Source organism: Thalassophryne amazonica, chromosome 9 (genome assembly GCF_902500255.1).
Source record: "Thalassophryne amazonica chromosome 9, fThaAma1.1, whole genome shotgun sequence".
Taxonomy (NCBI): domain Eukaryota; kingdom Metazoa; phylum Chordata; class Actinopteri; order Batrachoidiformes; family Batrachoididae; genus Thalassophryne; species Thalassophryne amazonica.
The window spans coordinates 57339618-57352895 of NC_047111.1; the positions used below are offsets into that span (position 1 = coordinate 57339618).

The window sequence follows — 13278 nt, forward strand, 5'->3', positions numbered from 1 at the left end:
ATACAAACAGGCAAAGTATTGACTGTTTAACCCTTTATGTAACTTAAATCTGAATGGGTGGAGCTTCAAACCTGTGTGCCACTGGTTGTATGTGTACTGTACTCATATGTGTTTACTATAGGTACACGTCTAGCTTTAGCTTGCAATAAAACTATGAGCTCCGTGTCTTAATGTGCTCAATAATGTCACAACTAAAACAAGAACAATCAAGTCTAGGAGATGACAGAGGAAACACTGAAAAGGTCATTCTCTTCGGATATTTAATTGAGCTTCTTTACATCATTTGCAAACTTTTTCCTTTTTATTTGGTCCCATTTCTTCTCATCCTCCAAGGAAGAACACCGTCTGAAACAGAAGATAATAAGCAACATATTACTGTGCTGTAGGTGAGACTGTAAAATGTGGCAGGATTTGCTGTTAGACTATAATAAGTAAGTCCTGAATAGGCGCTGAGATCCGTTGTTGCCTCAGCATATCACTAGATTCTGTAGCACAAAGTGAATAAAACTTCATGACTCCCACTGGACAGGATGTCAGTTACTTCCCCGGCCAAGGCTGGTACCCATTTAATGGAACAATGCTAATCAAGTGTCTCATGCAAGGACACAGACAGGTAGCATGACTGGGAATCTAACCAAGGTCTGTATTAGGGTAGGGTCAGTTCTGGGAGCATGCATTGATGTCATACATCTTCACATCCACCACACCATAAAAGTGTCCTGGGTCCTACTCCTAGACCATATATCTGCCATAGCCAGGTGAAATGTATGCGTCAGCTTGGTCTTCTCCAGTTGCTGGGATCCTCAACATTGAGGTACCTGCATACTGGATCATGCACAGAGAAACACGTCAAATGGCTAAAATGTTATAAATGACATTCCCTCAAAATACCAATGATACGCCTTACTTTCGTCTCCCCAAGTTACCGTTTGTTTGACACGTCATTCCAGTGGTACCCAAGGATTCTCAGAAGACCTAGCTAGTACCAAAGGCATCTAGTTGTTACTTTAGGTCAGTGGTTATTGTCCAAATTTCACAACCATCCACTAAGACTGGAAGCACCAAGATCCTGAAGACTTGGATCTTTATTCAACTGTAAATACCTCATATATAGGCAGCGCTAAACACCACTGTCCAGCAGCCTCATGACTTCATAAACTCTTCCCAGACATCTTCTGATGTCAAAGATCAAGGACCCAGAAACATGAACAACAAAAGAGAATGTCATAGTGCAACACCTTCACTACAAACAGATACACTTCTAATAGTCGAGTCCACGAAGGCATTGAAAGTCTGGAGCTTTGTCTTATTGGTAGCCCATTAACAAAGACTATTACGTAGAGTTATACTGCAAAAAATATCACCAAAACCACATGTAGTCTTGCAGAGGCACTATAAATGACAGTAGTTAAAGCTCCTTACATACTTACTCTAATGTGCAGTGATTACTCTGTTCATGTTGGAGAGAAGCGGTCATGAAAAAAAAGAAGAGAGAAACATGAAAATACATTCTTATGTTTAGATTAGATTAGATAGAGATTTATTAATCCCTTGGGAAGACTCCCTCAGGGAAATTGAGGGAAATTTACAGCAGTAACATAAATAATTATGCTCAAGTTTATATTAGTGCTACCTTCAGGTTTAGGGTGCATGAGCATTAATGGCAGCTCCACTGTTACATCACTGCAAAGGACAAAAAAGTCAGAATTTCCAGATTTGATCGTGATCATCATGATGAAATCAAAAAATAATAATTTGACCTACCTGGCGGTGAGGCCTCCGAGCAGACTGTTTCAAAAAGACAACTGGTTATCACTGCAATTTCTTTTAATAGTAATAGTCAGTCATGAACAGCTGCTTACCCTCCTCCGGCCACCATGAGGTTGATTTTGATCTTGTAAGAAACCAGGATTCCCAACACTTGTTTTTCTGCTAAACCTGGCCGCAGACTGGGAAAAAGAAGGATCACAGTGAATTCTACACACTCATGAGATTTCACATATTTGCATTTTATATGACATAACTGGGTGGGAGTGGAGACCATGGAAATACAGACCTGGAATGGACGTGCGCGCCTCAATCTATTAGTGTCACTCAGGGCAGGAAGGCGCCATTACTAAAGGTGGAAATGTGCCGACCATCAATAATAAACTGACCGCTTTTTTTGCACTAGTGTCGCTATTTCCCTCGAGGTTTAATGCCCAGAAAACCGACATTGAGAATAAAAGTTAACTTTTCAGTTAGTGGATTAGCGGTTATCAAAGCTAACTTTCCAGTTAGTTGTGCCCACTACCGATCATAATATATATGTTAAAAATGTCAAATCTATACTTTCTATATCCACTGTGTACACATTTTCCTGGGTGCTGTGTTCACTTACATAGTGGTCGAGGCCAAGTTAGTGTCCTCTTCTTTCAGCCGTCCATCCAGCGCCAGCCCCCTCTTCTCCTTGTTTTCACTCAGCAGAGGGGTGATGGACAGTGTATTCTCATACGTGCTGTTGGGCTCCACTGTCTCTCTGCAGAGGATCAGCAGATGTGTGTTTGGACTTCTTCTGTCTTGCTTAATAATTGACATTTTCAGTGTGCACGTTTCCTCTACACATACCCAAACTCTTGGCTGAGAACACTCTTGATGTATTTGTCCGCACAGTAGAGGACAATATCTGTGGATTGATCCACTGCAAAAAGCCAGAACAGAGAGGAAGTAATTATATGTTCTTTGATCATTTATTTGATGAGATATGAGATAGAAGGATGATTTAAATGAACAGAGGTACCAACCAGTGATTTTGAATTTCTTGACTGTTTTGTTGCTCTCATTGTTGATTTTGATTTTAATTGGAATCGGTTCACCGTGGAAGTAGAGCTGTAGTCAAAACCAGGATCAGGACAATCATTTATTATCTTTTATAGTAACATAGCACTGTATGAGATGTAATATTGAAGTTTTATGACTGTACATCTTTCTCCAGGGAAGCTTCCAGGTGAACAGGCTTGTCGGACATCATAAAGCTTTTGCAGATCTCAGCTTTGGGGCCGGGCCCGATTTGAGAGGGGGCGTACTGGATTTTACGAATGACAAGGCGAGCCGTGTCCCTTTTGGACAGGACGAGACAGACGAAGAGCAGCTTGAAGTGGATGCAAGAACATGATAGAATAACAGATAGAAGATGACTGAACTCACTTTTTTTCAATTTTTTCATCAGGGTTGCTCTTTTCCATGGCAAGGTAAGTTTTAACCTCAAAGTCCACACCACAAGCCTGTAGGAAAAAAACAAAAAACAAATCTAAAGTAGAAAAAATCTAAATCAGTACCATGTGATTAAAGTGACACTAAGGACGTTTACCTTCCCCTTATCATCAGGTCCAGGCTGCAGACAGACTGAGCATGGCAGGTTATTGGGAATCTAGAGACACGAGACAAGATTTAAACAAATGCAAGCTTCCTTCATTGAAATCTCAGCAAAAATGTGTCATAATGGCATTTAAGTTACAAAAAACCCCATCAGCATTTGTGCTGAGCAGTTTCCAAACACTGTTTGTTGACATTTTTTGACCCATTTGGACTCAACTCCCACAACACTGTAAAATGTAACGAGTTAGTCAGAGTAAACCAGTGGCCTTAATCATTTAAATTCAGCCCAGCCATCTAATTCAAACATATAATCGGTTGATTATCATTGATTATAAATGGGTATATAAAGGCTAAATGCAGAGGGCAAAGGAAAAGCCAAATGTCCAAGTAATCTAATAAGAAAAGGAGATATGGTGGGCACATGAATTGCCCTTTTCAAAAATGCAAATCAAATCTGTATTCTTAATTGAGTTTGTGAATTCAGTTATTTGTTTCTGTTTTAAAATGCATTATTCAATTAAGAAATGATGCATGCATTTTTAAATGAATCGTTTAACTTTTTTCATTTCTTTTTAATTTGAAGTATTTATTAATGCTGTCATAACTGAGTTATAATTTCTTTTTAAAAGTCCTGTTTGTATTGGCCATTATGTCAAAAGATCAAATAATGAATTATTTTGTAATTGAGTCCATTTATTTATGCAACCAAATTTATTAATGCCTGTTTTTTTATTGTACATTCATTAATTAAGAATATACTTTATTACTATTTCAGTGACACTTTTGGGCTCCATATTTTAGAACCTTTTTATTTGAACCCCAAAGAAACAAAATATTTAGGAAAATGTGTTAAATTCTTGATACAGCTAAATGATTTTGGTGTCGTACTTCGAAAGTGAAAGGTACTGTGTTGTCGCCGGCCTTCTTCATTAGGGTGTCGTGCATGGGGCTCAGAGTGGGCTTGTGGCTTTCAGGGTAAAGCTGCAGGTACTTGGTCCAGATGTCTTTCCTGAAGCCTATACCCATCACATCCAGGTCTTCACTACCATAGCGGAAGGCACACGCCAGCTGCACAAACACTGACCGAAGCAGAAAACAGTCAAGTTACTTTGAAGGTTATCTGAGACAGACTGTAAAGTGAATTTAATTTACTCTATTGTGAGTTTGTCTTTTACCTTTTCTGTCTCCAAAATCTTTTGAGTCCAGCTTCACTACACCCTCTGTCAAGACAACAGAACACACAATGTTGTCGTCTGCACTTTGGTGCTACGTGCGCATGAACACGCAGACATGCACAAAGTGATGGAACATACCGACTACGTCCACTGAGGAAACGTGATCCACATAGTCACGCTTGCCCAGGAAGAGGGTTAGCTGTCAAAGGGAAAGAAGAGACACTTTTTTGCAGCCCTGTTGTCAACCCAGTGAAAGAAGTGCAAGTGTCATTTCCAAACAATGCCGCTATTATTTTCTTGTAAAAATAAAATGTTGTTAGATTACTGAATGCTTTGGAGTCAGATTCTAACTTTTAAAAATATTTTAAATGTTCTGTCTTCAAATATCAAATAAGCTGTATTGTGAAACCCTTTATTTACAAGAAATTTTGTATGGAAACAATTTGATACATTGTATTAATAAAACCCATAAGCACCACGCTAGATCAAAACTATTATTTATGTCTCAAATGTTAAAATGTAAGTGGTCAGATGATTGCTAACACATAGATTTTACTTTTCAACACAGTGTTTATGACAATGCATATTTTGTTTAAAATGACTGGAATTTGGTTCGGTTTTATTTTTGACAAATGTGACAAAGTTTTATTCGGCACACAAAATATTCAAATAGAAAAAAATGAACAATTCCACAAACAAACAGACAAAACTAGTGAGTCCGAAAGGGTGTGGGCTGAAGCAAAGCTTATTAGCGCCCACCCCTGCTCGTACAAGTCCAACAATTCTTATCAGTCATATTTACATAAATACAAATTCACTACTACATGTCGACACACAGATACTATCAATATACTATTCACTTATAATTATTTTTATATAGTATCAGATCACAAGAAATTCGAATCAAGGCACTTTACGCCAGTAAGGAGTAACCTTACCAACCCCCAGAGCGAGCACTAGGCAACTGTGGTGAGGAAAAACTCCCTATAAGGAAGAAACCTCAAGCAGACCAGGCTCTTGGGGGTGACCCTCTGCTTGGGCTGTGCCATATATACCTATATACATACCTATATACTTTACAAACATAAATATATACATACATACATATACACAGTCACTTATATACATATACACCTACCCATATCTATATATCTACATACGCATATACATACCCACACATTCAAATATACGAGTCCCACTTATAAATTGAACATTCCATATAAATCAAATTATATTTGCTTCTTTATGATACTTAGACATGATGTTCTTTTTGAGTAGTTTCTTAAATCTTACTAAGGTACTACTCATTCTTTTTTTATTTTTGATTTGAAGATGTGGAAATATGATGTGTACTTTTTTCTATGTATATATTTAATGTGTTAATATATTGTTAACACATTATATTGACCATCACCTCCCCATATTTTAACAATATATTATGTGATGGTCTAGTGGTTAAGCAGTGGGCTTCAGACCACAGGATCCGCGGTTCAAACCCCAGTCTGGCTGAACAATCACTACAGACCCTTGGGCAAGGTCCTTAATCTCCCAGTTGCTCCCAGTGTCTAGTGAACGCCTTGCATGGCAGCATCCTTACATCGGTGTGTGAGTGTGTCTGGGTGAATGTGAGGCATCATTGTAAAGCAATTTGAGCGTTTGATGTAGATGGAAAAGCGCTATATAAATGCAGTTCATTTACCATTGTTCAATTTGACAGATTTGCTTAAGCAATTAAAAAGGCAATTATTTCGTGTCATCAACCTGTTTTGTAATTTTTGGGGATATATATATATATATATATATATATTATACAAATAATGGATGGTAAGGAGTCCAACATAGAGAAATATTGGATGAAGAAAAGTTATATTGGAAGAGGCGTGCGTAGCCGAGTCCAATATAACTTTTCTTCATCCAGTATTTCTCTATGTTGGACGACTTGCCATCTATCAATTGTTATGTTCTCCACCCCCCTCCCAAATTAAGCAAACAACAAAGAGTCAAGTAAATTAGATCAATTTATTTAGTTGTGAACAGCATATGATTGATTCTGATGCGATGAATGCTTCTAAAACGTCAGTAGCATGCTTGTCTACCTTGTTAGTGTTTTTGGCATCCTTGGAGTTCAATATTTCCACCAGTTCCTCCTCTGTGAACTCACCAAACCTCGCTGGCAGACGATTTTCTGCTGTTGTTGACATGTTTGTTGCCATTTTTTCTGTCAGCTAGTTCCTGACTTTCGTATGCCGCGCTCTGATTGGCTAGCTGTTGGCAGTAAGCTCTAACGCTATTGGTCAGTGGGAACTGATCCAATATAACTTTTGGTCCTAGCCTTTTTGGATCCTTTTGGATCCAACTTAACTTTCTGGCGCCAAGCATGCCTAAATACAGGTAAATGATGTACAGAAAGGCTAATCTGTGATTGGCTATTGCAATCTGAGTGGAGAATACACACACACACACATATACAGTGTTGGGGAAAGTAACTTTGGAAAGTTACTTCATTAGTTAATCTATACAGTTATATTTTAGTTACTTCTTACATTTACTTCATCTAATTTGGTTATTTTTAAGATTTAGTACTCAGAAAAGTAACTATTAGTTACTTTGCTGATTAGTTACTTTTCTGATTGCTCAATTTTACGAGTAACCAAGTTAGATTTCTCGTTACCTTATTAGTTACATTGCTTATTAGTTGCAAGTTTTCTGCAGATTCTAATAAAGTAATTGCATAAAGCTGCTAATGAAGTAACTGCATAAAGCACCTGTATATATATATATATATATATATATATATATATATATATATAAATATATATATACAGTTTAGTCAGCAGCATTGTTTTAGATGTAAAGCATCAATGGAAATCAACACATGGTAACTTACGCCTCCATTTCCACTCGTCTTCTTGAAAACCCTGAGGAGAAAAGAGCACCAACGCTATTTAAAGAGTATTTATTATTTATGTTTGCATTTAACAAATTACATTTTTTTTAAGGAAAAGTCACTTGAACTTTGGCAGTGATCTGAAGCTCCCCCACATATGTACCTGTCTTTCTTGAGTGTTGCAAGAATGGTTTCCCCTTCTACCTTTAACATTCATTATGGCATTGCCAATATGTAACTAAAACACCTTGACGGCTCTCGTCAGTCAGAAAGCAGAGGTATTAGCGGTTGGCCATGCTGATGTGTGAGTGTCCTAGTTATAGTTGCACTCTGAAGGAATCTTAATGGCCTGTACATGTGGCAGAAGGGACCACTAATTCCTCATTCCCTATTATCCTGTTACGATTTGCTAAGTGTGGAGCAGACGTGATGCCTTGTGCTCAGACTGACAGGCTTGTCCAGGTGAGGGAGCTTAAAACAGATCGACAAGTTTCTCAAATCACTCATTCCCTGGAGCAGTTTATTCAGTGCGGATTAAGAATCTGAGACAGTAAAATCTGGAACTTTTTTAGTTGATTTTTTTAATAATCATTCTAAACTGGAGACTGCATTGTGAGGAGCTGCATTAGACGAATGAAGAGACTTTTCCTGATCTTTGGCTGTTTTATAATTTGAAGCAGGTTGTTCCAGTACAAATGCAATCTGAATAACTTTTTGTCATCCAGGGAAAAAAGGGAAAAGTAAAGTGACAGAAAGAAACACTTACTTGGCCATATCTGGATGATTTCTGTGTGTGTTCTGTGGAGAGAAAAGACATTTAACTGAGATCACAGCATCAGCACCACCTGTCACCCATCTGACAGCAGGATTATTGTTTTCTTTGGAGGATCTGAAAGGTTAATCACTTAGAATGAGATTACCAGTGTAGGCCTCCTGAGCCAAAGCTGCTTCTTCTGCATTTACTATTTGCCCACCACATCCAGGACACTTTGACCAAACTGTGGCCAAATTTACACATTATGTCTCAGCACGTAACCTTTAACGCCGTGGCAAATCCACAGCTTCAGAATGCAATTTAAGGAATGCCAAAAGGATAAATTACATTTAGTGACATGCCAATGGAATTTGTGGATTTAATAAGACAGGTCACGCTATGCGCCGGTGCCCCATCTACCACATGTATGGCACCGTCCTGTGTTCTGGATGGCAACCACCCAGACAGAGAAAGTACCATCTGTTTGCTGTAGCCAAGCGAAACGTGGGTTTGCCCTTGGCCTTCTCCAGCTGGTTGGGTTGTCAATATTGAGGCACCAGCATGCTGGAACATGTTCAGAGAAACATGCCACAGCTACATTCCCCCACAATCTAAGTGACTCTCATCTATTTAAGTAACTGCTAGTTTGACACAAAGTCATTCCAGTGGTACCCAAGAATCCTCGAAAAAGACCTATTACCAAAAACAATAAGATAAGTTCTTAGCAGCTGCTTCTGCTGGAGTTGCTGGCTTTTGCTTAATTGGAGTACTTCATAGTGGCTTATTTGGGTTTCTGATTTCTCATTTACATTTCCTACAAAGGCAGTGTCCAATGGAACGCTCTGCCAACTACAGTGAGAGAGGCTCCAAGCTTTAAAGCTTTCAAAAGTCACTTAAAGGAGTGGCTCAAATCAAATCAAAACTGTGAGCATTATGAACTCAGTTGTACGTAGAAACTAATAAGAACTGTAGGGAATGTGCAATGCACTACAGCACTTTATAAGTTATTGTTCTTAAAGCTATGGTTTTTAAAACTATATAAATGTATGAAATTAGACTTGCAATTTTAATTAACTTATTCCAATTGAATTGGACATTTTTTTGTTTGTTTTTTTATTGTGTGCCCTCCTTTACCGAGCTTGTGTAAGATAACCTTCATGCTCAGATCATGTCAGTGTCCTTTTGTTTCCTGTCTTTTGTCTAGTCTGTGTCTTGTTGTTGTTGTTAGTGACCCCATGTAATGTCTGTTGTTGTATTGTAAGCTCCTGTGATGTTTGTGCATTTTTACTGTAAATTGTTTAATTTTTATAGTCTGTCAGGGACTACAGATGGAAATTAGCCCATGGCTACAATCTGACATATTTGCACTTTATGTGTTCATTATGTGTTGTCCCTTTTAAATAAATAAATGAAATGAAATGAAATGTGATTCTTACAAAATAAATCAATTGATTTGTTTTAATGTCAAAAATTTCTAAACTTAAAACTTAAAAACATAAATAGTATACATGACTTAGAATCCATAGTCATATTTCTCACGTGTGCATGCACATAATTAAAATTTACAAATCACTCCAATTTCGGAGTCAGTGAAGGAATGAAAAAACATTAATTCCATTCCATTTGTTCCTTGATGAAGATGCGACTGCTACTTGGAAAAAAAAAAAACACTTTAAAATTAAAGAAGCATCAGCCTTATGAGCTTTCAAACTTTCAACTTTTAAATATTACTGAAACTGATTTGTCCAGATGTATGTGAATTATTGACTAGTGCATATTTGTTTTTTGTTTGTACGCTTTCTTATTATGTCTAGTAATGTTTTCAAGGTCTATATTCACTGTATCTAATCACAACAACAATAAAGAAAACACTACTACTACTACTACTACTACTAATAATAATAATAATAATAAAAACCATAATAAAATTAATATTTTTAAAATATGATAGCAATAGTGATCTGATTTGCATATTAATTAGGTCATGGGATGAGCCACAAAATTCAAATTTAGATAGATTCCGAGGCACCTGCTCAGTACCAAAATACTTTACATTTTAGGTCACGCAGCTATCCACTGCAGACTTTTACCCAGAGCTGGATGAAGGATTTCACTGACTGATTGAATTTATTTAGTAAATACATTAAAAATACATGAATTACACACAAAAGTGTTTGGACTTTAATGTGTAATCCACATATTTCTAATGTATTTAATGAAAGAAAAGCTTGCCAGAAAAAATTCTTAATATGGACACATCTTTATTTGAGATACATATTTAACTATAGATAAAAACTGTCATTTAACAGTGGAATATCCGGATAAAATGCTGAAACCGACTTCTTCTGAAACTTCTCTGTTCTCTGACGACGTCCTGGATCAATAGAGCCTGAAATGTGGAGGTTTTCAGCTTGAAACAGGCTGACGACGGCGCCTGAGAGCGCTGCGCGACGTCTCGCACCGTGGGAAGTCCTTAAAGCGACAGTATCACCTCAAAATCTCTCATCAGCCGTTAAAATTTTCACTGAAAACCAGCTTAATTTTTCGAACCGTGTCCACTTCGATGTGTCTCACAGGTTTAGAAAAGATTTTGATCAAACAAAGTGCCAGTCTCTCAGCAACTTTTCAGACAAAGGAATTCCGACGAGGGGCTGGACGACTCCTCCCACAAGGAGTGCTCACAGGCGAATGACGTCACCAACAGGCGTGGAAAAACTCACGCATGCGCACGAGGGTTCAAGCATGTCTGACGTAAAAACATATGAATGAAATCCATATAGTTTTTGAAAAAAATAAAAAGGACCTATACTTTATGGACAGACCTCGTATGTTTTTTGTTGGCCCAGTGGAGATACTCCGCTCGTGCTAACATTAGCCTGTTAGTATCGAGTTATGTCATACACGTTAGCATTTTATTAAGTGACGCTACCAAGTTTTCAAGCAAATGCTAGCCTGTTAGCATCACGTTATGTGACGCCTGTTTGCATCATTGCGAACAGCCGCTTTAAAGCGATCCCCGCGCTCAGGTCCTCAGCCACCAGCAGCATGTGTTTGTTTTTAAGCACATTATATATCCTGTTGCTCACGTTAGGTGTGATGTCAGCACACTGACATTATTGTTTATTTTCTAAGGCATGCAAAGATCCTTCTATAATACAGTTACAGTTATTTACAATTAAAAACAAGACAGAAAATAGCTGAAGGTTTTTCAGCTTCAGTTGGCAAAATAAATAAATATAAAATAAATGCCTCAGGTTGTTTCCTGGTGAAACTGATCAAAATTATAGCAACAGCACAAATTTATAGTCTTTCAGAATAGGTCCACATAGTTTTTCTGCAACAGTGAGTTCAATAAAGGGGGGAAAAAATAATATGCTATTTACTCGAGATGCCCAAATCCTTCTTGGCACTATGTTCATCTTTTTGCATATTTTGAAATTTTGGGACATGATTGATTACATCATAATACAAATTATGTTCAAAGTGAAAAATAGACTTCTGCCACAACACGTCCAGGACCTGTTTGGAATGAGGGACTCCAGTCACAATTTACGAGGAACATTATTATTTCAGAAATCAAAGATTCAAACTACCGTAAAAAGTAATTGTATTTCTGTTAAAGGTGTAAATATTTGAAATAATTGCCCAGATAATATAAAATCACTCGGTAGTTTGGTGGTTTTAAAAGGCTCTATAAAAATTATTTGATTACTTGGTATGGCATGTTAAATTAGGTTTATTGGTTCTGTTGTGTTGTGATTGTTTTCTGATTCTGTTCTGCACTGCTGCTTGCATGTTTGTGTTTTTTTGAAATTCAAATTCATGGCTCAGTGTATACTCTGTAGTAGCTATGATGGGTATATGTATATTTTTATATACATATGAATAATTTTTAATTTTGGTTAAAGGGGTAAGCGTTTACAAGCTTTTGTTTCTGCCTACACCCTTTCGGGCACATCGGTGCATTGTTGGACTATTTTATTTCTCTCTTTTGTTGTAAGTTTTTTTGTTGTTCTCGACCTGTGCGTGCCAAATAAATTAATTCTTTAATTCATCTACACATTAAATAAATAAATAAAATGAAAAATCTTACCTCTTTTTAGATGTCTGGGATCTTGGTAGCTATCACAATAAAGTGCAGACTGGTGTCTCTGGTTTTATACCTTCAGCCTCTCTCTGTCCATCATTCAGGCTTAACCGCTTCAGTTTTGCTGCAGTTCCCCTCTACATAATCCAATTACTCAGTTCTTTTTTAGACTACAAATGGTTTAAAAATACTAGGTTGCTACTTTGCAGAGAAAGCTGTGGCACATAATTGGCACATGGCTGTGTTCTCGTAATCCTTCAGAATTCCTTGAAAAAGAAAGCAAACCTATTTAATTCAGAAGGGAGAATACACGATAAGGACTTTTCACATCAGGGTTACTTTCTATTTGACACGCCCTGAAAAGGCCTCAAACCTATGTACTCTTAAATCTAAGAGTTAAGGCAGGTGTGATGGACAAGAGGTAGAGTGGAAGCTTCCTTGCCCATTTTCCATGTAACGTGGAGTTGCATCAGGAAGGGCATCCGGCATAAAACGTGCCAAATCAACTTATAGGTCCCTCTTAGATCTGCTGTGGTAACCCTGCATGAAAAGGGAAAACCCTGAAGGGAATTATTTAAAGGTTAACAGCTTGTGCTCTTTCAATGCTATTAATCATAGCACAACTGCTATTACAAGCCTTATATACAATTAAAATTGTGATGCAGGTGGGGTCACTGGCACCCCATTATAAGAAAGCAAGCAGATGTCTGTATGTCTAACATGCTATTAAAATATAAGACAGCTGGAAGAGAGTTGGGATTACTTATTGATTTCTGAGGGTGTCTCTTTCTCTCTCTCTCTGTATATCTGTGTAGATTTTTTTTTTTTTGGGGGGGGGGGTTAGTGACTGAACTGTTACTAGAAATATCAAATGGGGTTAAGATGTGCAGCATATGTATGGAACCTAATGTGTATTTGTCAAGTTCTGACACAGTTCTGTTCTGATATGTTCAAATAGGCAACCAGACAAGCTGAGAGTGGTGTGGACTAGGAGGAAACAATAACAATTAAGTGAAAA

The 13278-nt window shown here is 37.5% G+C and overlaps 1 protein-coding gene across 1 annotated transcript; it reads right to left on the minus strand.

Annotated features, from left to right (window-relative positions):
- Nucleotides 1–304: 304 nt before the first annotated feature.
- On the minus strand, nucleotides 305–12295 carry arr3a (arrestin 3a, retinal (X-arrestin)). The gene is made up of 17 exons (XM_034177418.1): nucleotides 12267–12295; nucleotides 8186–8217; nucleotides 7420–7450; nucleotides 4671–4731; nucleotides 4533–4577; nucleotides 4246–4436; nucleotides 3350–3409; nucleotides 3187–3263; nucleotides 2963–3098; nucleotides 2784–2868; nucleotides 2608–2680; nucleotides 2379–2518; nucleotides 1863–1947; nucleotides 1765–1788; nucleotides 1634–1683; nucleotides 1431–1450; nucleotides 305–345 (listed from the first exon to the last, which is right to left on the minus strand). The coding sequence occupies exons 2-16, from the start codon at nucleotides 8191–8193 to the stop codon at nucleotides 1446–1448; spliced, it is 1071 nt and encodes a 356-aa protein (XP_034033309.1). The 5' UTR covers nucleotides 8194–8217; nucleotides 12267–12295; the 3' UTR covers nucleotides 305–345; nucleotides 1431–1445.
- Between the last annotated feature and the right edge of the window lie 983 nt (nucleotides 12296–13278).